Source organism: Chenopodium quinoa, unplaced genomic scaffold (assembly GCF_001683475.1).
Source record: "Chenopodium quinoa cultivar QQ74 unplaced genomic scaffold, ASM168347v1, whole genome shotgun sequence".
NCBI classification, from domain to species: Eukaryota; Viridiplantae; Streptophyta; class Magnoliopsida; order Caryophyllales; family Amaranthaceae; genus Chenopodium; species Chenopodium quinoa.
In genome coordinates, this window is record NW_018743327.1 from 3,132,711 (window position 1) to 3,158,439 (window position 25,729).

At 33.4% G+C, this 25,729-nt stretch overlaps 1 protein-coding gene across 1 annotated transcript; it reads right to left on the reverse strand.

The window, feature by feature from the left end:
* Positions 1 to 1,221: 1,221 nt before the first annotated feature.
* Positions 1,222 to 11,500, reverse strand: LOC110737408 (7-methylguanosine phosphate-specific 5'-nucleotidase A-like). The gene is made up of 10 exons (XM_021917770.1): positions 11,306 to 11,500; positions 10,972 to 11,101; positions 9,711 to 9,771; positions 9,480 to 9,612; positions 8,260 to 8,383; positions 7,643 to 7,699; positions 7,467 to 7,563; positions 7,032 to 7,239; positions 2,399 to 2,459; positions 1,222 to 1,570 (listed from the first exon to the last, which is right to left on the reverse strand). The coding sequence occupies exons 1-10, from the start codon at positions 11,404 to 11,406 to the stop codon at positions 1,511 to 1,513; spliced, it is 1,032 nt and encodes a 343-aa protein (XP_021773462.1). The 5' UTR covers positions 11,407 to 11,500; the 3' UTR covers positions 1,222 to 1,510.
* Between the last annotated feature and the right edge of the window lie 14,229 nt (positions 11,501 to 25,729).

A 25,729-nucleotide genomic window follows, 5' to 3' on the forward strand; every position in this document is an offset into this window, starting at 1 on the left:
GATAATCGTAAACATTATGCATTGATGCACGTGATAAAAGAAACATGTAAAAAAAATGTAGGTAGTATATAAATATATTAGTAGTACATGTACTTTAGAAATGCAATGGTGTGACAGCTTAAACTACTTCCTGATTGTATAGTCACATTCACATATACAAAATACTATTTATGATATTCTAATTTGATTGTCGTCATTCATGATTTCTAAAATAACTAATGTGATAGCTATTTTTCTAAAATAACTAATGTGACAGCTATTTTTCTAAAGCACAGGCAATTACATTAAATAGGGGTTTAAAGTGAATTTTAAATCCAATTGAATTAATGTTTCTTGCACACAAGATGCTACAGCCTACAGGCATGGAACAAGCACACCCAAATTTGGTGGGAGAAGATGTGTTAATGTTGATGAACTTTAGTTGATAATGATTTTGCAAATTATGACTTTGACTTTGAAGTTGCACCAATCTAAATGGGATGTCATAATAAAGCCTAAAAGTATGTGTTTTGTCTGCCACTTTATAATTATGTGGTGTATTACGTATGTGTCTGCCACTTTGCTGTGTTTGCTTCTACGCACAACCCATATCTTGCATGGAAAATCTTGCTTATTTTTGGTATCGTGCGCATTGAATATGTAAGACATTTCGCGTTCGCGTAAATTTGTGTGGAGGGAGGAATTTCTCGCTTTTAAGGCTATGTTCGGTTTAACTTATTCAAGTAATTGCTTATTTTGAAATTAATTTGATGTGATCACTAGCTTTATTTGTGTTAGTTTATCTATGTTTATCAATGTATACAATTTGGTAAAGAAAACGATTTTAGAAAATGTTTTAAAATTTTCAGATTTGGAAAATACTTCTTCCATTTCAAAATAATCTTCTCATCTGAAATATTTTGGGTAATTTTAGGTGAGGAAAAAAAATCTTAAAATTGTGAGCAGCATGCTAAATTTAAAATTTGAAGTATTTTCATTGAGATTTTTTTTTTTTTTTATTTTATTTTATTTTTTCCATTATCGAGCAATATTTAGGAAAATCGCTCAGAGTTGTAGATATGGCAATAGTAACACCCAACAGAAGTGACAGTGCATTATTGCACATTCATCAAATGCCACAGGAAATAGGGCATATGTGATGAGTGCTATGCAGAATATCACCACCATGTCTGAAAGCAAACTAATAGAGCAAGACATTAATCAAAATAAGAAAAAAGAAAATATAATGAAAAGATGTGGTTGTTATTAAGTTTAAGAAGACAAATTCGTACAACAATAAATTATTCTAACAATTATGTCAACATGAATAAACAATAATCATGATTACCGAAGCGTAAAATACTTGGCTAAGATCATGGCTCAATCTGACGATCATATACCCAGTTGAAAATGCTAGCAGTTGATTAGTCTCTAAAACCATAATTCCCAACGTATGTTGTATTTTCAATACGCACAGATTGTTGACTTAAGGAATTGATGTGAAAAGAATACAAGGCATGTAGTCAATACATCATCCATCTTTGATTAGCTGAGAAAGAAGGTTGACAACTCCCGACATCGGGGCATCATTCTGCAAAAAAAAAAAAAATACAGATGTTTAGTTCCATGTTTAAGTTCTAAAGGAACAGAAGATCGCTTCAATACAAAACAGTTCACTCCAAGAAGCAAAATGAATGTTGAGATACAGCATTTTCATAAATCTGTTGACAAAACTCCTCTCAGACTGTACTATCTTTTTTACGAAGTATTTATTTTATCCTGTCAAAATATAGATCTGACACATTCTGTTTTCTTAAATGTACGGAAAAGTTCAATCCTTAGTATAAGGAATCAATTTCATTGGCAGGCTAAACATTGTTTATGTTTAAATTTTTATGCAATCCACACCAAAATGCATTCACCCAAAGATCCTAGGTCTCAAGTCAGACCGTATGAAAAAAATAGGATCACTAAGCAGCATGCCAGCACCTATGATTAGGTCAGTCATACCAATGAGGTTTTGGCCTAATGACAAATATTGAGAGATTGTATACGATAGGTCAGTGTATCACAGGTTCAAATCCCCTCTCTCCCTTGTGACTCCCTTGGACAGTTGGACTCAATGAAAAAAGCTAAAAAAAAGTCATTCTGTAGGTCTTTTCCACAGAATCAAAGCACATTGGATAAAGTAGACATCAACAGCTTAACAACTATGATCCCACATACTATAATAAAATACCCTACTTCTAATAACGCTCTCTCATAGCCCCTCATTTACTGGCCCAAAGTAAAAGATCAAACGGAGGAATAAAGCAGAGAAGGACAGAGCGACTACAACAACCTTTGACCAAAACAAAATTATTAGAATATCAGTAGTTAAACAAAATTAAACAAGAGGCACACAATTCAGGCCACTCACCAAAAATACAACATCAAAGGCTTTTTTGTAACTCTCAAGAGATTCATTGACCTTGTCATTCCTGCATAATTCATATGGATCATGGTCAGTCACAAATTCTACTTAAATGATAGTGCAAGGCTACAACTATACAAAAAAAAAATTAATATAGTAAATGAATGGTACAGCTTTATTTGTATTATTCTCCATCAATAATTAATAAACCAACTTTCTATTTGATAATCCTAAAATAATATTTCAATTTCAATATTCAGTAAATTAAAATTTGAACCTTTCCTTGTCCCTTTAATTACATCATTAACTAATAATTCTTAAACTAAAGCAGGGCAATATCAATTTGGATGAGATGATAAAGAACGATTTTTATGATATTTTAACTCAATTTCTTAAACTAATGTGGTGAATTACTTTGGGTGGAAGAAATACTACATATTAATTTTGTCATTGGTGGCAAGAGAAGCTGAAAAACATGGGATAAAGCTCCAAACAAAATCTAATGTAACAAATTATGTGGCTTGTATTCTTTTCACATGAATTCCTTAAGTCAACCATCTGTGTGTATTTAAAATACAACCTACCTTGGGAATCATTGTCTTAGAGACTAGACTACTACTATGATCATCAGATTGAGCAATGATTTTAACCAAGTGTTGCGTGCTTCAGTAATCAAGATTTGTATTTAATTATATTGACATTATAGTAAGAATCATTTTAGAAATCTGTTTACTTAATAACCACCTCATCTTTTCATTAATTATAGGTTTTTATTCACAAATTATATTCCAGGGAAATGATTTTCCATGGAAAACAATTTTCAAAGGAAATATACACTTGTAAAAACAGTTGTCCTTGGTTTTTTTTTCCTTACAAGAAAAACAAATGGAAGAAGGAAAACATGGAAGTAGAAGGCAAAAGATGGATGGGAGGATAGAAAAGGGATGAGGAATTAGAAGGAATATGGCATTCATTCCTTTCGAAAGGAGAAATTTTCAACTCTTAAGAAATAAATTTTCCACCTTTCATAATTGTTTTCCATGCTTTACAAACCAAACAATAAAAAAATGGGAAACATGAGAGCTAAGTTGAATATTGTGGAAAGTTATTAGTATTAAGAGGTCTGGGAGGCTTTAATTGGCAATTTTATTAGCATAAATATACAATCATATGCTCATATCTTTACTTATTCTTCCCTTATCATTCTTCTTCCTTCCTGAATCTCTTCTGTCCTTAATCCTCTGTTTTGGTCACTATGCTAAGTTCATTTCTCAGCATATTGTTAATAATAATAATAAAATAAAAAACTCATCCAGATTTAATTTTATGCCAGCAGTATGCTTTCACATCATCCAATATATCTCCATTTCAAATACAGAAATATTCCAGGAAAGAGTATCAGGAACCAAGAGGCAATGAAACAGGATTGTCATGAAATTTCCATAGCCACAATTAGTGAACAACCAGAAAAAAAAAAGGGTAGCACAGTAAAACCTGACTTGGAAACTCAATCACTTAATGTTGTAAAAGACGCAAGAAAAATTAAGAAAATCAACAAACAAGAATACAGATTTTACATGGTTCACTAACGATATGTTAGTTATGTCCACAAGCAACGGACAAGAGGGAAGTTAATGAGCTTGAGGATATTACAGATAACAATCGTTGCCATTGTTCTCTATTATATGTCTTAACCGTGTTTCCAAATCATTCTACATCTCATTTACAATGTTCTATTTTCAGTCTCATTGCCATCATTACTGCAGATACCAACAATGATGTAGCCAGTGAATAACTGTAACATAACTAGAGTAAAATAGGAAAAATATGATGAGGTTCTTTCCAGACAGCATCCCATAAATTCAAATATTGAGGATATACTAATCTAAAACCCAAAATATTTCCAATTCCAACTTCCAAAACCAGAACAAGAAGCACAGCTAATAGGGTAGTAAGAGTTGAGGCCAGACTGTCAGTTTTTGTTAGACCATGTCAAACAGCTGCTTTCAATACATTATTTGTTCCAGCACACCTTTAATTTTATTATGTTGTCCCTGTCAAAGAAAGCCTACAGTTTCAACAACCCAAATTCTACATTCAATATCATCAGCACTGGCTTGATCCTCACATGTCAAAGAGGTTATTTTCTAATTTAAAATCTTCCAACAATTACAAGTACATGGCAGTATATATTGTAATAGCCTATTCCAGATGAGCAAATAGTTAATAAACCATTAGAAATCATCACCAAAGAAAACAGTAAGAGATAGACTAAATGATAGAGCTAACAACTATGTATTAGTTATTCATCTTAGTAAGACCTTTAACAAACTTCAATAAAAATTCTCATAAGTCCACCAGTTAAAGATGTTAAGAGCGATTTTCACAATCCAGTAAGGTATAAAGCTTTAGCGAGAGGATCTCAAATCTGGGGAGGTAGTTAGGTCTATGTAAGTCCAAGGACTCATTTTTATCAGCTCATTTATCGTAGTACAGATCAATACAAACTCCTGATCAAAACCCCTTTACATCCATCATTTTCCCAATATTCCTCCAAAAGACCTTAAGGTCCCGTTTGGTGTGATGTAAAATGTTTTCATGGAAAATGATTTTCCCATTATTTTTCATTTTCCTTTGTTTGGTTTGTGAAGGGGTGGAAAATTGCATTCATAATGGTGGAAAACATTTTCCTTGACTAAACAAGGGAAGCCACATTTTCCTCCCCTTCTCCTTATTTCTTTTTTATTTTCCTCTCATCCATCCCCACATTTCCACAACTCCCTCCGTCCCTAAATTACATTCCTCTTTCTCTCTATTATGTGAGGAATAAATGCTAGAAAGAGGAATGTAATTTAGGGACGGAGGGAGTACTATTTTTAATTTCTCTTTTACTTTTCTTATAAGAACCAAACAAAGGAAAATTATCTTGCAAGTGTGGTTTTCCTTAAAAATCTGTTTTCCATGAAAACTAGTTTTTCATTGAAAATGTTTTACATCAAACCAAACGCGGCCCATATCATCCAACCACGGTGGAATTACATACAAAAGATGCAAATTTACAATTAAATTCATAAACGAATGCAACTATTGAACCATTTCAATTCTCTCTCCACTTCTTCACCATCTTCACTTATTTTCTCTCTCCTCCTCAGATTGATAATTCTAATTAAATAACTATATAATTGTGAGAATCTTAAAATCAAGTGTTGATTCTGCTTTTTCATACAGTTATTCCCCACAATTGTTCAATTTATTTTGAGTTTAAATGTGCTATTATGGGATGTGAGAAACATAGTTTGGGATGAATATTATTGGGAATTTTAATTGAAGATGTGAAGTATAACTTTATTGTTATTTTATTTGAGTTGTGGATTAGAATTGTTGTTATAGTTATTGTTGTAGGGTGATGCTAAAGCTACCATTTGTCTATTAATGGTGTTAGGAGACGAAGAAGACGAGTGTGGGAATTTTTTACTCATTATATGCAAATAAGCAAACAAATTTACTCAATTGGTACATTTTGCGCAAATAAGCGAATATGATTTTTTATGCATTTATGCATGATATATTTGCTTCAAGAAATGAAATAGAATAGAGAAAAAGTTAAAATTTGCTCATTTTGGAATATAAGCAAATATGACAATTATTATATATGAAAAATTTGCTTTTAGAAATGAGAGGAGAGAAAAAGTAAGATTTAAGATTTGCCTTTTTCTCTGTCACCCCAATTTTTTTTTTCTCTTCCAAGGCTGATCTTTCGATCTTCGAGAATGAGTTAAATATCTAGGAAATAGGAGCGAACATTTTTTTATCTCTCTTCCATGACTGCTACAAGATGTTGGAGATTGGAACGCATTTCTATGACCAATCGTTGTTTGAGGCCCAAATTGATGATCCACAAGCCATTTCGAAGCCCGAGCAAGGAAATTCGAGCAAGATGATTAAGGGCTTGTTATTCGCTTGAGGCATCATTGATGTGCAAAGGGCTAACTTTGCAAAGCCATAGAGAATTAGCTACAATCCTTGATAGCTATAGCTAATCTCTGTTGGGATGGGGAGATCACTCCCTAAATTCACTTCGAAGAAACCAATTGCATGCTTGGATGGAGTCCAAAATCCAATTAACAATCTTGTGTGTTAACTGCACGGACCTGATATCCATTATTACTTCATGAATGGCTGAATTTTCCCCAAGGAGATTAAACATGCAAGCTAATCCCATGGCTAAAAAGGGAAGGAAGGATGATAAGATTGATACCTTAAGTTTCATAAAGAACACTTCTGTATTACTCAACAGGGAATATCTCCTCAGGTTTCTATAAGAGCAGATTTATATTTTCCAACCAGGGAGTATCAGGGATTTTTGTTACAGGATTTGAATTCTATAGTAACAAAACAAATCTTACCCACCTTCCCCCCCCCCCCCTCCCTATCTAGTTCCTGCTTTGCATATTCAGAAAAAAAATTATAAAATATAAAAAGGAAAAAGGAGTTGCAATGATAGAATGACAAATCATAGCTATAAAATGCAAGAGAGCCAAAGGTGATCATGAACTCATGGCAGAAGATGAGAACAACTTACAAAGAAAAACCAATACCATTGCTTTAATAGAAGATAGCATTGAAAAGAAGAACTTACAAAAAACCCACTGATATTCGTGTTTCATAATCAAGACCATCTGACATTCCCAAGTCCCCAATGTGGTCTCCAAGAAGTAGAACATTGGTTCTCTGTTTCATGGCAACATAATCAATAACAGGCGCATCCACAGCTCCCACTTTATCATGTAAAGGTTCTGCCATATCCAGGGCATGCTCATTCTTGTTCAAGACATGAATAGTTTTTCCTGGAAACAACAAGATAGAAGAATAAATATAGATGATGGATCAAATTAAAACTCTTTGAGGGTAGTTCAGCAAGTAAGAAAAGCTCATAAAGTATGAGGCCAAAACAAAAAATAGTCCTAGTAGAATAACAGTGTAACCATATCTCTTTCAATGATGATCGTCAATACATGACTACATAAGAACAGAGTATACACATGTTAATGAGGTTCATATATAACAGAAATACCTTTAAAAGCTGATAGGTTCCCTTCGTTATCAAAGACCATCCGGTTTGATACAATCTCAATGTTTTTAAAAGATCTCTGAATTCTCTGCCTGAGGACCTGCTCATTTCATGGAACAAAACGTAAGGGAGCATAAAAACCACAATTAATTAAAGAAACAACAAAAACTCACACCTACCTCCTCTATGATATCCGCAAGTCCTGCAGAGAATATTAGGATAGGAACATCTTTTTTCTGCACCAGAAACAACAAACAATTAGTAAAATATACAAAGGGAACTTCAACAATTAAATTTTTTTAACATGTCTTGATATACAAAAAAGTGCTAGTGTTAAATAAGGAGCTCCAGGAAAAACTTTGTAACACACTACATAGATGAAGAAGAAAACACAACATGAATTTCGCTCAAACCAAGATTTCATAGGACTATGGCTCATGAATGTGGGCAGTGATATGCATTTATGATTCAAATGAGAGCATTATAGAGCAAGAAGATTGGTAAGAGCCATCTCATATGGACTCGAGGAACTATTTGCATATTAATAAGACGGAAACAGATAATGGGCTTAATGGGTTAGAGCTGAAAACGCTTTGCTTTGGCTTGGGAGCTGGTAATAAGTAAACAGAGGATGAGTGAGGAAACAGGATCATTTTCTAGCCCCAATTATAATGGACTTGTTCAGTTGTTCATCTTCAACAAACTAATGTGAAGCAGAAAATTTACTTTTAAATATGCATGTAACAGAAACAACAAGATCTTAAAAATGAAGGATTAAAAGATGAAGAATAATCACCTCTAAAATCTGAAACAGTTCAATTACACCCTCTCGAAATGCCATTCTGGCATTAGCAACAGACTTTCTTATATCATCAAATGTGAGACCTCCCTCAACAAGAAGTCCATGTGTCTTTCCCCACCTGTTTTTTTGGGAAAAATAACAATCAGAAATAGAATCAAGGACATGGTTCACTAACCCAACCCCTTGCCAAATAGATTGCCTTTAAAGGTAGCATGATTAGAAAGCTAGCAATTCCCTTGGATGCTTCAATAAAACTTTGAGGGGGTGGTCATAGAATGATCTAAAATTCTTCTTAGTTCTTGTATCATTCACACTGTCTTTGATTCAAATGGTATATCTTCTTGCTAATAATTCAAAGAAGATTTCATTCTTGGCTTGCTAATAGTGGACAAACTAAAATAAATGGCTCCCATTGTCCTATTTTGTGATACAAACTTTTGCACAAGCACGTTTGATTTCTTATGAACACACCCTTTATTATATTAATTTTTTTCAAAAAGACTTCAACTAAACATGGAACCAATATTAAAATCACCATTTGGGCAGTAGTAAACAATGACTGCTGTATAATTTTATCCTTTTAAGAAGTAATTCCTCATTCTTTTTATTCAGAACATTTGGAATTTTACATTCACACTCACTCTTATGATTGACTTTTGTGATTTATACTTTGGAAAAAAAAAAAAAAAGTCATGTGGGATCTTATTAGATTTGCCTCCAAACTTTCATAATGTAAACTTTTTAATAATTTTTATGCTTAAAATATTTTAGTTATAAAATGTGCATTGACAAGTGTGAAGTCTCCAACCTCGCGACTAAAAAAGAACAGAGGAAGTATAAGTTTGTGGCTTTTTCATACACTCTAACCCCAACCCTTCTTAGAACTCTAGCTTTGTTAAAAGCATTGGGACGATGTTATTGTTGTGTTTCTTCATATAATACGGGACATCAGCAAATGAAAATAACACCAAATTAAATGGGGTTGAAAGTGTATTTACATAAGAAAGTATTATCGACAACTACAAGATAGTGTATAGATGAACTATACAGTCAAAAGGTTGATGTCCTATTGAAAAATAACTGTACTGCTTAGTAGAGCCATGGTTTTTTTTAGGGTCAATATTACATCATTTACATGACTGACAAAGCAGGGAACAAGAAATTCTAGCAGGTAGATATCAAGGAGGTCTACATTAGATGATATAGAAAATTACCACGCTTCCATAAGCTTTGTTTTCTCATCAATTGGAATTTCTGGACAAATTTCTATTGGACGGTAATGGTCATATAGCTCCTGTCTCTTTCTATCATACTCTGGATTCCCCTGCTGTAGAAGCCCATGACTGGCTATGCATGATATTAGTAAACAGTAATGGAAGCATTATGTATTATAGAGTGAAAGGACCAAGAATATTAATATAATAAAGGATTGGAGGCAGACTTACTTTGCCCCCTTTGGCCATTGATGTTATATTTTGTTAATGTGGCATCAAAATCAGCAATCACCTAACAAGTGAAATGTGTCAAGCTTCTGCAAGGAATTATTGCTCTCTCACATAAGGCATTTGTTTCATTCATTCCATCCTAATTAGCAATCTGAATGTATACATACTTCGATAAATCTAGGTAGCTTACACAAGTAGAAATATACTAGTACATAATTGGATGCAACAGAACAAAAATTAATTAAACAGGAATTCGCAAAATATATGTATTTGGGAGCTCGTGTCAACTCATAGGAGTGGAATCTCATTAGCACCATTAGACAAAAATATGGTAGTGGAATCTATCACAAGTTTACAGCACCAGATCTTTACTTATGTTGATCTAATTCTTTCGATGATGTGCTCTGAGTACCACTTTATAGTTTATACCTTAGCATAAGATGGCCTTCACCACTACAAAGTGCACAAAATGTGTAACAAGTACCTAACCACTAGCAATTACTCTTTTTTTTTTTTGCATCAGTTTGACCGGCACATTTGCCAAGATGCAACTTTGACCATTTATATCTTTAATTGTTTATTAGTAAAAATTGAAACAAAATTATACTATGAAACTAGACATTATGACAAATCTAATGACATATTATATAAAACATTTATTATTTTATAGAGGTGAAAAAATTAAGCCAGATATGTGAATAACGGAGGGAGTAATGTTTTACATTTTTACCCTCAAAGCACATCAAAGTAGGCAACAAGCAAGGGGAGACACACAAAACTCTTATAGCAAGCGCTGAAGCACGATCAATAGTTGTGACAAATACACATAACTACTGTCATAATCAGATTCTAATCATCAGTTCTCAATACTAGAATGTACCTTTTCAGTTCTCTAAAAGTATGCTTTCCTCACCCTATTTTCACACAAAATATAATAAGGGTAATAAATTCATATAAGTCCAGATAAGATAAAATTATGGCTTAATGAGTTAAAAAACGAAAAATAAGGTCCAATAATATAATACTTCCTGGAAGTAGTACTAGGATGGGTGACCTAAAGTCCTCGTATTGGTCCACGTAGCTAACCCAACCCCAGTTATGGGATTAAGGCGTTCAAACAAGCAAGCAATATAATACTTCATAAAAGGATTCTTAAGTTTAGATAAAATAAATTCGAACTTCTTAGAAATTGCCATTACTGAATGTTCTCACCATGAACCCATATGAACAAAAAACAAATTGAGAAAAACAAAGCTTAAACCTGAAGCTTGGAAGGTCCAGCAGCACGAATAGCAGCAATCTTCTTCTGAAGAGCAAGAGTGTCACCCACCACCATATCCTCACTTTCAATACCCTCCATTGAAAACTTTCTTGCACTGCAAACTACAATCCTGCAAATTATACAAAAACAATTAAGGAAGAAACATGATTAATTGAAGATATATTTTTGTTAAAAGTGATAATAATGTGACCCATCTAATCCCCAGAAAAATGAAGAAAAAATTGTAAAATGGGATTATGAATGAGATGAAGAAAACCCTTAAAAATGCAGAATTGAAGAATTAAAAAGAAAGAGAAAGTTGAGAGAAAATTACCTAGTTTGAGTGAGGTGATGATTTTGGAAATTGAGATTGAGAGGAGTATAGCGAACAGAGGAAGTGTTAATGAGATGGAAGCGATGATAGGCGTAGTTCATGTCATGCACCTCTTTTTGGATACCAAATGGCAAATGCTAATGGAGCTCAACATGGAAAAGAGAGTGGCTTTTGATTAGACGATTACCATTAATGTATGGTTGGTGCACCGGCATGCACCCGCAAAGAACATTTGGTATATTTAAAAGAATATGGGCGAAAAAAAAATATTATATATATTTGTAATGAACGTGAGCATAATATAATATGCTCTTTAAGTTTGATTATTATGTTCTTTGAGTTTGAACAATAGGTTCTTTACATTATACAATATATATTCTTTAATGTATGTATATTAAAAAATAAATAAATAAAAATCAATCACCCAAGTAATCAGAAAAAAGAACATGTTCTTTAATGTATTATCATGTTCATTTTGTAAAGACTTTATGTTCTTTGGCTAGAGGTGATCAAAGTTAGACCAGACCGACCCGGCCCGATTTTGGACGGGTTTTGGGCAGAATTTTTTCGCTCCCCAAATCGGATTGGACCCAGCCCGTAAATTTATTTTTTTTGGGCGGGTTTGGGAATGCGTTTTTATGCAATTTAGTTATTTTTTTTACTCGACCCGAAAAGTCCGCACGATCGGAACATTTTGGGCGGGTTTGGGCACAAAAACTTCGGCCCAAAACTTGGCCCGATCCGAAAAGTGAGCCGATTTTTTAACCTTGGCCCGGCCCGCCCAATGATCACCTATATCTTTGTCTAACACAAACATGTTCTTTTTTGTCAAATATTATGTTCTTTTTCAAACACGTTCAACCACCCAAGTAATCATGAAAAATAATATGTTCTTTTTATAAAGACTTTATGTTCTTTATAATGTCATGTTCTTGTCAAACACAAACATGTTCTTTTGTCAAACACAAGTATGTTCTTTTTCAAACACTAGCATTTTTTTTCCATGTTCTTTAAAATATGTCTAATGTTCTTTCCGGTGCACCATGAGCATGGTGCACTATACTATTTTCAGATTACCATATCTTTGCTCCAATCATACTTCCTTGTTACCCGAAGTTTTAAGGTTCGAATCTTATTAAGTAAGGGTATATCAAGAGTTAAAGACTTAAAGGTGGGATGGTCCCCAAAAGGCCCCAACAACATCTTCATCACTTCACAACCTACTGTCTTAAGTCTTAGAACCGCATAGGCACTCCTAAGACTTGAGGGGCTTGTTGTATGGGAGGAATTGCAGTCAGACATCCTATTGAGTAATTACCAGTGAAGTTACGCACTCAAAAGAGATGGCATGAGTCATACGACCTCTTAAGGGGCTAGTTGTATAGGACGCAATCAGCTCCGTCCAAAAGGTGCGCGATGACCAATGAAGAGTTGGCATGATGTCTCCTCAAAACCAAACTCAATGGTAAATAACCTTTCACAACCATTAATGGTCGGGTCGAGTATTTAATCTCGGGAGTTCTTAAAATCCATAATTAGTCCAACATCAATATACAAATCAGTCCACATTTTAGTCCAAGTATTTAGTCAAAGCTTGTCCAAACCTCATTTCAGCCCAAACTGTGTTTACTCCATTTCATTAACCATGGCAGGGGCACGGTATTAAATATCGTGCCACGATACACATTGTCGTGCCACGACATTTCTTTTTACCCACTTTTATCTTTTTACGCGTTTTGACCTTCAGAAATGATAGAATTGATTACCGTGCTACGGTATAAGTACTATGCCACAGCAGACTATACTATGCCACGGTGCCCAATGTCGTGGCACAATGTACATTTCTTTTGCGGCGCATCAATTCTAGGGTTCTGGACTGCATCCCTCACAATTTCCTCTATAAATACAAGGGCTAATATAATTTAACAGATTTGAGGCACCAACCTATTAATTCTCTCCTTCTCTCTTATGCTCTAGCCTTAATACCTGTCTTCCCTTTTCTCACAATTCACCCCTTAAGCACTCCCCAGAGTCTGTACTTTACCCGAAATTCGATATGTACATAAGCCAACGTGAAAGGTAGAAATGTTTGAGAGTTTGGCCCAAATAAACTTTAATTTACTTTCATTTGATTTAATTTCCATTTTATTATTTATTTTCTTGAAGTTACTAACGAGTTTATTGATTTATAATTGCAAGCAAACGCAATCAAATTAAAGTAAGGAATATGTTCCTTTTGTTCCTATTATAATTCTAACTATTTTGGTTATGTTAGTCATTTAGTAATAATCGTTCTTATCATGGTTAAATTGCTTCCAATGTTGATAATGATTATATTGTTTTATTTTGTTGATCACCATATTGCATGTTTAAAGGGAATATGTAATTGCAATCACGCCTTATAAGATAATTTGGATGTTTGGTTTAGGTTCCTTTTTAACTTTGTTGTTTAATCAAGTGGTCACTAATAATTAGAATTATATGTTGCATTAATATTCAACCAATTTAGCCTAATATTAGTTTGGAGGAAATTGAATCTTTGTTTGCATGCCTTTCAGATCACAAAAATACTTTCACAATAAGAATCGGGTAAAGGCCAATATGGGAGAATGTGACTCCATGACTCACTTTGTACCATCACCCCCAATCCTCTGTTTGTGGTTCCGAACCAAATAGAATTAGTAATCTCATGGATTATGAATAGGGTGTAACATGGGTTAATCGTTGTTGCCTATCGTTATCCCTTATTCGTGATTGCCTTATAACGATCCGTGAATGGTTTATAAGTTCCTTAAAACTTACTGACGGCTCCCAACTTTCCTTGTCCCTAATCATATAATGTCAATTCTCACTTCCTATGATTGCCAAACATATCCACAACATGCTTAAGTAGGCGCACTTCAATCGACGCCACAATTTGATGACTCCACTAGGGAGGATTCTTGGTTATTTATCAATTTGAAGGAATGAGACTTGAAAGATTCTTGAATCGTATTTCTGTGATTAATTTGGCATTGGTGCATATGCATTGACTTTCTAACGTCGCATTTAGGTTCGCTTCGTAGGAAAAATCGAATAACCTGATCGCGATAAAAAAATAATAAAAAAAAAAAACAAAGCACTCTGGTGTTTTTATCAGCACCACACAACGGAAAAATTGTCGTGGCAGGGCATAGAATACCATTACATGGTATGTAATGACATGTCACATTACTGCTACAAACATTCTAGTGGTTCTGCTTTTTTTGCATAAGTATGTTCCTTCATTTTTTTTAATCGTATGTGTTCTACATACTTTTTAGCCTTGGAGGATTTAAGCTTTATCAACCCGAAAACATTCATGACAATAAGGGTTCATCCGAGTTTTTAAATCCACCCAAACCATGGAGTCGAGTTCGATTTCATCACGAACTCGCATAGCCGCCCATTGGCATACACCCTCAAGGGAGGCTTGCCATTAATAAAGCAAAAACGCGAATGACATCTTGTAGGGAATATTTCAAGCATTACCCCAAACTTGAACCCCACTGTGGTCATACACTAAAGTACGGTGACGTCCAAAGGGAAAGAAGATAGAGCAAAAGAGTCGCCAACAAGTTTTAGGAACTTGTAAACCGTTCACAGGGTGAAGGTTACACCCCTTAACGATCCAAGAGATCGTCAACTCCAATAGGTCTGGAACCATGACTGGTAGTTCGGGGATGAAAGTACAAATCCAACCTAAAAGAGATTGAACCTGCCCTAATAATAGGCCTCTACTTTATTCTGATCGTATTCATGTGCGTGCGCTTTGTGACTAACATGCAATCAATAGGTCTACCCTAAACCTGTTTATCTATGTTGGTTGAATATTAATGCACAAATAAAACTATTATTGGCGATCACTTGAATTATAATCAAATTAACCCTAAACAAGATTATTAATTATCTTATTAAGCGTGATTACAACTCACGAATCCACTAAAAGCCCCTCCGAGAATTCCCTTTAAACATGCATAAAAAGGTGTGATCAAGCAATAACAATAAAAATCAAGCAACATAATAATAACAATAACAATAATTATTGTAACAATTATAATCATAATAATAGTAATCATCATAAAATAATCATATTTATCATAATCATGTTAAAGCATAATAATAGCAAGATCCTAGGCATGATACTAACAAGATTGATAACAAACCCTAGCATGTCACTAAACATCAAAGATCAAATATATAGCCCTATCATGATACTATCATGAATATTATGAAAAACATAGGAAGCATCATACTTTTAATCATACTTGATATTAAATTTACCCTAAACATGATACTAAGAATTTATTGTTGTCACCCTAAACATCAAATTAAGGAAAACATCCTAACATGATACTAGGAATCATAATAACAATCTAAGCATGATTTCTATATAATAACATCAATAAAAACCATTAAAATACTTACTTGGATGTCTCGTACCTCTTTCTAATAACAAAATACACACGTTAGTAACTTCAAGGAAAATAATAATTAAAACAAATTAAATTAAATAATTATTAAAAGAGAGATTTGGGACCAAACCCTCAGAAATTAAAACCTTTGACGTCTAGGGCGAAGGCAACTTCGAACAAATGCTAGGTGTTTCTAGTGCTAATGTATGAGGAATTATGTTTGTAAAAAGCTAGGCTAGAAAGAGAGAAAGAATCAAGAATTTCTTGATGAGAGTTGGTGAGAATTGGTGATTTAAAACGGAGTTTTTAGAAGGCTATTTATAGAGAAAATCAGCAAAAAAGATAAAAAATCGAAACAGAGTTTTGACGCAAATAAAACTTGATTAGCGCCGACGCTGGCAATTAGCGCCAGACGCTGAAGGTTAGCGTCAGGCGCCAAGCCTCACACGTTTTGTTTTTATCATATCTTTTGATCCGGAAGTCCAAATAAGGCATATAATATGTCGTTGGAAAGCTCTTGAAGTCTAATTTCCAACCCAATTAAAATCAGATTAAAATCTTTTGTAGATAAAAAGATATGACCGAAATAGTGGAAGGTGTCAATTTTGGATAGAGTTTCATGTCTCATTCATATCTTTTTCGTTATAGCTAGGATTTAATATTATAATATATCATTGGAAAGATAATTTCAAGATCTATCGAACCCTATAAAATTTGGATAAAGATTATGAGACACGAAAATAAAAGCTGACTGTCTTTGAACATCTTTAAATTCGAATAGAATTAGGATTAAAGAAAAGGAAAGTTTTAAAAAAGGAAAGTGTTTATTTAACTCAATTCTTTAATCTTATCTTTTCAAAAAGGATAATTAAGATCTTTTAAAAACTTATAGAAGCTTCTAATTAATCCTAATTAGTTTAGGAATAGGATTAAACCTTTGGCCCCTCCACATGATCATTGGGTCGTAGGTAAAATCCGGTTTGGGCCCAGTTTAGTATTTTGGCCATAACTTCCTCATTATTCATCGGAATTGGGCTTATAATATATCGTTGGAAAGGTCTTTTCAAGCCCCATCCAACTACACCATTATTGGACCCATATCATGGACCAAACTAAACTGGAATGCACGTTTTTCAAAAATATGGTAAGAAAAGAAATATTTTCAAAAACAGAAAGAAGAGATATTTTAATAAAAACATCCTCATTACTAGACTTTTCACACTTTCGCTTTATTCGATAATCAAATGACATGAAAGGTATTCATCATTGGGTTTGGTTTTGGGGAGACACATTTGGGTGTCTACACATCTCAACCGTTAGATCAAATACAATCAAAGGTCCAGATGAATTCCTAGTTCCTATTATTCAACATGGTTCTCACATGATCTTAAAATAAGCCAACTTTTTATATATATATGGAAAATTTGTCAAGAATAAGTCAACCTTTGTGTGGTTAGCTCAAAATAAGTCAACTTTTTATTAACTTAAAATAAGTAGACTTTTAAAAGGTATTTTCATTTAATAAGTTCAATGACCAAACCTATTAAACAAGTCATGTTTTTAATTAAAAATTAAAAATAATTTACTAAATATTATTAAATGTTAATTATCATTACATTAAATAAATAAATTAATTAAGAACATAAATATCCTAATCACCCCCACTCTCCTCAATTACTGCCAGCCCCCTCCCCCACCAGGCCACCACCTCCCATGCCACCGGGCACCGGTTGAAGACCATCCCCTCCCCCGGTGCCGACGACCCCGATCCCTCCCTTTCCCCTTTCTCGCTTCCCCACATTCCCAACTTAATATCATCCCCTCTCTTTCCCCTTTCACTCTCTAGTTCGTCGGAAATTCGCTGAAAGTCACTCTCTACTTTATTAACCATAGCAACTTTGACGATTAGTTTTTCACCATTCTACTCTCAAATTTGCAAACTCTTTCCAAGATAAACCCCCAATTTCTCCATTCCTCATATCATTTATTCCTTAGATCTAGAGTTTCGGCCTCAAAACTCAGACGAGATTTGCGTGGTGGGATGAGCAGTATATAAATGAACCTTCCTCCAAGCAATTTTTTGGCTAACTAGAGAGAAAAAGTGGAAATAGATGGGTGAGTATCGGGGTCGGGATGTGGGGGAAGCGGGAAAGGGGAAAGGAAGGAATTGGGGGTGTCGTGGGTGGGAAAAGAAAGAGGGTGGAGTCGCCGGTGCCGGGGGATGGGGTGGTCTCCGATCAACGACCGGTGACCGAGTAGATGGTGGGGGAGAAGGGCAGGCAGTGGGTAGGGGATGGGATTTTTTTTTTTTTATTTGATACAATTGTTAATTGAAAAAAGTATTTTAAAATAACAATTAATCTAAAATAAATCTTCATTAATTTTTTTTTTTTTAAAAGGACCAACCACATAATAACACGTGGCATAATTACTGAAACAATTGGTCACCACAAAATTCAATAGGTCATAACTTATTTTGAGAAGGTACCCTATAAAGGTCGACTTATCTTAAGTTAATTTAAAGGTTGACTTCTTTTTGACACACACAATTTATAGGTTGACTTCTTTTTCACACACACACACATACACACACATATATATATACACACATACACACACACACATCTGCCCCATTTTCGGCTTGCTCATTTTCCATTTGTAATGTTCGTGCATGCTGAATGTAACGAGTTTTTTTTGGTGAAATCAATTAACAGAAAAATAATATTTTGTTTAATTCTCTAATTACATACAAATTATATTAAAATAATGGCAATTTCATCAAATGCTACTAAATTATTCAATGTAATGAGGTCAATTGATCCTATTCTTTTATAAAAAAAATCCTTGTTACCAATATTTAAAAGATAAAATATAATAAGTTATTTAACATAGAAATATATAATATGAGAAACGTGATATAAAATTATGATTAATCTTTTACTACCCATAATTATATGTTTCAAGAATATATACGTAGTTTCATGTAAATTTTAAATTATACTTAATTAGTTTCATGTATATGTATCATTAATGACATTCGGTGAATTTTTTAAAGTTCAGTGGCATTTGATGAATTTGAGATAACTTTATAGCATTTGGTGAAATCACCGTTAAAATAAACAAAACTCAATGCATCAGTCATTGCAGTTTATTTTTCCGCACTCGCTACGCAAGCGTGAATGAATCACAAAAGATAACTTAATAAAACAAAATATAATTTATGTAAAAAAAAAACAAGTAGAGAAAATTAAAGGAGACTTTAAGAGTATACAAATGAGACTCACGACAACTACAATTTTGCATTCACAATTTTCATCCCTGAATTGAACTCTAAATTCCTGACTCTATTTTAAAATAACAAATTTTATCATATTTGAAAATATCAAATTAAATTAAATAAAAAATTAATAAGAGAACTAAGTGGTCTATTTTTCTTATTTTTATTTTTTGAACTGGAAGTAATAATATCATTAAATAATAGTCATACGACAGCTACACTAATGAATTAAATTAAGTGATCTATCTACGACTCTAGGTGAAAAAGTTAAAGGTACTTGGAGGTCTCTTTAATGGCACTACGCTTGTGCTCAAGCCAAATTTGTCTCTTCCTTGTCGTCTCATATCTTAACTAAATAAAACAACAGATTAGATTTAGTTTTAGAAAGACATCATAAAGCATATTATTCACTAATGGAAAAAATACTATTTGTAACACCGTATTTGTAACGGGCAAATAGTGGTCCGTTAAATTAAGGCAGTGTGGTGGTACGAAAAATATTATTTGTAACAAGCAAAATGATGCACGTTACAAAAATTGCATTATTTGTAACGGGCAAAATTTTGCTCGATACAAATAATTTGTTGTTTGTAACAGGCACTAGTAATGTTAGATGCTACGATAAAACCCTAAGACTCCAGCCATCTCTCAACTCTTCACCTTATTTTTGCTAAACTGAAATTTATTTCACGAATTGAATTTGTTTTTGTTGAACTGATATTAGTTATTATTTTCCAATTCTCTATTATATTTGTTATAAAAATTACCAATCTTAACTAATTAAAACTTATTTTTAATACACTAAAATGATTTTTTGCTAAAATTAACTTATTTTTGGTAAACTAAAATTTTAGTCATAGAACTGTAATTATTTTCAGTATTAATTATATAAACCATATTGAAACTGAAATTGCATTACTTTTTTTTTCTTCTTAGTAACAAAGTTACAAGCACTTGCATTAATGTTTTGAAACTTATCTTTCAATTTTGATTTTGCATATAATTCTTCATTAAAATCTCAATTTATATCTTAATTTATAAATCAGAACATCTCTTTGTATAATTTACAAAATAAAAAAACAAAAAAAAACCCCACCTGGCCTTTTTGGTTTTATTAAGTCTTCTTTACTTGTTCTAGCAACTCTACTCGTGGGATCTATATTTAGGCTAATTTAATCTCTTCACCAATTGTTTGAATCCAAATGGAAATAGAATAAAAGAAATGAATATTCAAATATGCAAATTTTACAATTCATTTCAAATACTTTGTAAAAGATACTAAAAAAACAAGCTAATGCATTTTAAGTATTTTTTTTTATTAGTGTCTGTTCAAGTCATGTAATTTGGGCCTAAATCAATTAGGTCATTTTGGGTTGACCCGTAAAAATTGAACCAAATAAGTCATAAGGGTTAAGGACTAAACATGATATTTCTTACAGAGTATTACCATGAAAAAAAAACATCGTCATTCTCCAAAAATTACTCCGATTTTCTAGTTAAAAAGTTTTATATTAATTGTTGCACAACCAGTTTTTATAATTTGTTTATGTTTTGAAATCTCTATCCCTACCTTATTAAAAGTTAACCACACGCTTATGAATAGTGCTATGCCAACAATATTTCCTACCTTATTAAAAGTTGAACTAAACGCTAATGAGTAGTGCTATGTCAACAATATCCCTAAAAAGTCTATTTACATATAGACCCCTATTTATGCATGCGAATCACATGTGTGACATTTTTTTTCTTTTTAATATCTGTTTTTTTTTATTTACATGTATAGCGTAGCTTTTTTTTTTTGACTTTTCTTCGCAACCTTTTAAAAAGTTTGAGATAATTCTTATGAACAATGTTTGAAAAATTATACTCTTTACAATGTTTATCTACTTATTTGCAACTAATTAATATTAATTGACTCTTTTATGGAACTCTTAAAAATAGTGTGCAAAGGATTATAGCCCTTAAAATTAACCAACAACTAAAGTTGTAACATAAAACCTAACTGAAAAAGATTCGCAGAGACATGGATAACTATGCAAACGCATGGCGTGCGTTAGCCACCCTAGTAAGAGGAAAAGAGAAAGAAATTTTTATTTACCTAAGAGTAAAATAATGCGTACTTAACGGAATGTAGAAGTATTTATAGATACAAGAAACATTATGCGCTACATAGCAATATAGACTAGGTTGCAAGAAATGCAAAGGCTATGGGACCCGAAAAACCCCATTGTTTCTCCGATGGAATGAAAAGAGGTCAATCCCTTAATATATTTCCACCTTGTCTTATTCGAAGCTCAAGCAAAAGATAATTTTTAGTTTCTGTAACCAATCTGCTAGTTCATGGATGACTGTGGAGGTGAAAGAAAAGACTATTATGATTCTTACAAGGCCAAGGACTCCAAGGTCCTAATACCTTGTTATTCCTTCAAAGATGGAGAGTCCAAGGGAGAGAAAATGCAAAAAAAACAAGAACAAAAAGAAATAGTTTAAACTCACCCTTGACTTTGAAGTTGTTAACCATGTTGATGGATTTGGAAAGCCCGACACTTATGTTGAGGATGAGTTAGAAGAGACCATGTCTTCATTTCTAACTGATAACAATAACGAAGGTTCAAGCACCAAGAATGGGAGTGAAGCACCTGCGAATGCGAGAGGCTATTCTACTACTAATCTTGTTGAAGTGGAATCTGTAGGTTCTAATGAAGATGACCCTATGTCTCTTGAACTCGACCAGGTCTAGTTTATTCCCATTCCTACAACCTTCAACTTCTTTTCCACGTCTAGGAAACATGAAATCTCGCAAACGACAAAGGTGAAGAATAAAAAAAGGTAAAATATATTTCAAGTATTATTTTTGAAGGTCCAAGAAGAGCAAAGGATCAAGCTTCGAGCATCCTATGACTAGTAACTGCAATGGAATATGTCAATTTACATATTTGTATTGCCTAGCAGGTCATGAATGTTATACCCCCATCCCTTAATGTTGTTCTTGTGCTCATATAGTTAAGAGAGTTAGACTCTTTCTAATATCGAGTCGGTTGGGAGCTAGTCTCCTTTTTTCACTTTACAAAATTGGCGGTGCGGAGGGGAAAACTAGGTCGTTGACTAATCCTCCCTAAGCCAAACAAAATTTATAAACACTTAACAAACCTAAATACAAGTATAGAAGTAAGTGAAGGGTTAAACCCAAAGAAACGAATATATTCAAGTGCTTTCAATTGGGCGCCTAAGATAGGTCGAAGTCAAGGATAAAGAGGAAACACTAACAATTACCAAAATAAAGAATCAAACAAGTAAAACACTAGGGAATGGAGATCAACAAATAATCATGATAATTGCAACAATTTGGGAAAAACATGTCAATCAATGGTTGTGAAGACTAATGATAAGAGCTATCCATTGGAATCAAAGAGCTATCTCCTAAGCGTTAAGCTAGTGGTCTATACGAATAACAAACTAGGAGAATCAAAATCCAAATCAATCGATAATTGCAATTCCTAAATCAACGGGTGGTATCAATAGAAATCACAATGCAATCTAGCATAATTCTCAAGCCCTAATCAAATAACACACATGCAAACTTACATTAATGCTTTATAAGCATGTTGGTAATCCCACTATGCGGATTTGGTTTATTGATAAGGCCTTGGACTTTGTATGACCGGGTCTTTCCTCAAAAATAGCCTTGTAATATAAGTAGACTAGCTTGGGGGTGTGCACACTTGGGTAAGGAATTGGATTAAAAGGATTTGGTTCTTAATAAAGGAATTGCTTTTATTAACTATTATTTTGAATATTGAATCATTAGAATTGTTTTGGAATAATGAGTTTGAAATTATTGGATTAATTATTGAAATTGATTTTAAAAGCATGTTTGCAAATAAATGAGTTTACATTATCTTGCACTTATCGTACTTAGCATATTTTGCTAATCCGTATTCCCTATTTGTTTTGATTCGCCCTGTTTACCGTAATGGTAAGCAGTGTTGACTATTTTCAGGTGGAGTCATGAATGAGCATATGGGAGTCCCGGGATTTGCTTCATCTAGTTTAATTAGGAATGTAGGTCTTGTCTTTATTTTGAGTACTCATAATAATGTTACTATTTCTATAAGTATTAATAAAAGAAAGTTGAGTTTCCGCTGCAAGTTTGTTATTGAGTTAAGTATTTTGAGTAGCCTTGTATAATCACGCGACGGTAATACGCCCAAGTCTATCTCTAAGGTATAATTATATGTAATATACTGGTATTTCCGTAGAGGGAGATTTGGGGGTGTTACAAAAATTATGTCTAAAAAACTTCTTAAAAAAACGGGGTTAAGAATAGGTATATATAAGAGGCGCGAAAATGAAATCCAGCGAAACCGGAAACAGGGAGGAGCGCCCGGGCGGGCAGGGGTGCGCGCTCGCGCAAGGGGGCTACGTGCCTGCGCTCTTTTGGGTTTCTTCGACTTCTTCGATGCCTCGTGAGCTCGCAAATGGGTCTTTGTGAGCTCCACTTGATGAACATTGGGGGTGGCAGTTTCCAAGGGTCTCTACGGTGGGTTTAACACCATCTTTCAACTTGAGAGCGCAGGAGCTAGAACTTGGAGCATCCACTTCCTTGCATCTTGAGTTTTCCCAATGCTATAAGTTTGCTCCAAATGTCTTCCAACTTAGTTGGCCACCAATATCAAGACCTAAATCTCGTATAATACCTATAACCACGAACATGGGCAGAGCCAAGAGGTTGGGGTAGGCCATGGCCTCCCCCTTGGCTAAATTTTTAAATAAATTTTGCATATTTTTATTAATTGTTCTCTGTAGCCCAGTTGGTTTTTGATGTTTGCAAAGAGAATCTTGCAATTACTATAGAGTAGAGTTTGAATCCTACTTCTAATCTTTGCTATTATTTTATTTATTTTTTTTCATCTTGTATTTAACTACTCAAATCGTTCCACATGTTTTAGTCACCATAAGAATTTCGTATTGGCTTTAGGATTTATAAATGTATTTTCATTTTTCTTAGTATTAAGTTTAAACTTTTTTTTTTTGTTTTTTGTTTGTTTTTTTAAAGTATTGTATTAAGCTTTGAAACTTCTTTGTGCATTGTAATAAGAAAAAGATTTATAATAAAAAAAATACAAACTTGGACCTTTACGTCCTTGTGAAAAAAATTAATATCAAACTTGGCCACCCTAATATAATTTTTCTGGTTCCGCCAATGACCACGAAAAGAAAGCAAATAAAGGAGAAAATGCTAGAAAAACCATAAAAAAACACAAAATAAGAGAGAAAAGGTAAAATAAAGAGAAAATGCATAAAACTAAGCATTTATTAAGAAAAATAGCTATGAAAAGAAGGTAAAAACAACCTGAATACTCATCAAATGAGTGTCATTTGCCATAAATGGCACTTATCAGATGCAACAAAGGTTGTGGTAGGTCAATATTTGTGACAATCACCTACCGTAGTATTTTACTTCATAGCACTCCCCTTGAATGTCTATATAAAAATGGGCACAAATTCTCTCATTGAAAGCCTTGCTAGGTAAGACCTCATAGGTTAAATAAATTATAGTTATCCAATTGATGTAATACCTCGTTTAAAACCTTTTTTTAGTCTCGTTTAAAACCTTGTGAGGAAAAATCCAATTGAATTTTGATTAAAGGGGAAAAAGTACATTACATATAATACTCTCCCTTATTTTACTTAGCTTCCAATGACAACGAACCACAATCTTGTGCGCTAATTGATCATTTTTTTTAAAGGAAGAGACTCTGTAAACAAATATCGAGATTTTATTTCACATGATGGCCTATTTGGAAACCATTGAAATTCTTGATTTGGCCTAATTACACTGTTTGGGTTTACTCTGAATTTGGGGATTGGATTTGGCCCAATTCTAAGGTTTTAAAACATAAGTTAATTTTTAATTAAATTGAAATTCCAACTTTAAAGCTGTCATTCCAAATTCCAATATAGTTATAAAAAAACACACAACTCTTTCTCCTATGCGTAATTTCTTAAATTCTCTCTCCTAGGGTTGGGTTCTCTATTTTCGCTCTCCTCCATTGAAGAAGAACTTGAGTTCAATACTCTAAAGTAGCGTGTTCTTCTCTATTAAAGGAACTACTGAGCTTTCTCGATCTCCTCCGTCGAAGTGTTTGTCGATTAATCCTCCATTGTAGTGGCTTTGAGCTCTCTTTTCCATTGAAGCTAGCTTACCTTGAATCCTCCATTAAAGCGTACCTTAATCCTTCCTTGTAGTAGCTTTTGAATTTCTCTACTCTTCAAACCTCCCTTCTTTTTGATCAGTGTGATAAGCTTTCGATTTTCCCCTATTTTTTGGTTGTTTAATTTTGTCAATTTGATAAAATTAGGGCTACTCTATTGTTAAGTTTTCCCCCAATTCGTGCTTCAATTTTGTTGTAGTTTCAATGTGTTTGATTTATGCGACGGATTTCTTGTTCTTCGTTCTTCTTTATTTTTTAGTCATTTTTTTCTAGTTTTTTTTTATTCTCCGAGTTTTGATTAAATTCATGTGTAAAAGCTTATATTTTGGAAAAAAAAATAGTGAAAAACAAAAACAAATTCTGGAAATAAATGGTGGCAAAAGAAATTAATTTTGTTGATTATAATAAAATGGATATTTTGGATTTTAACACCTGACAAAAGGCTGAAAATGGTTTTTAACACCCCCCAAAAAAAAACTTTTATTTTAACACCTCCCAA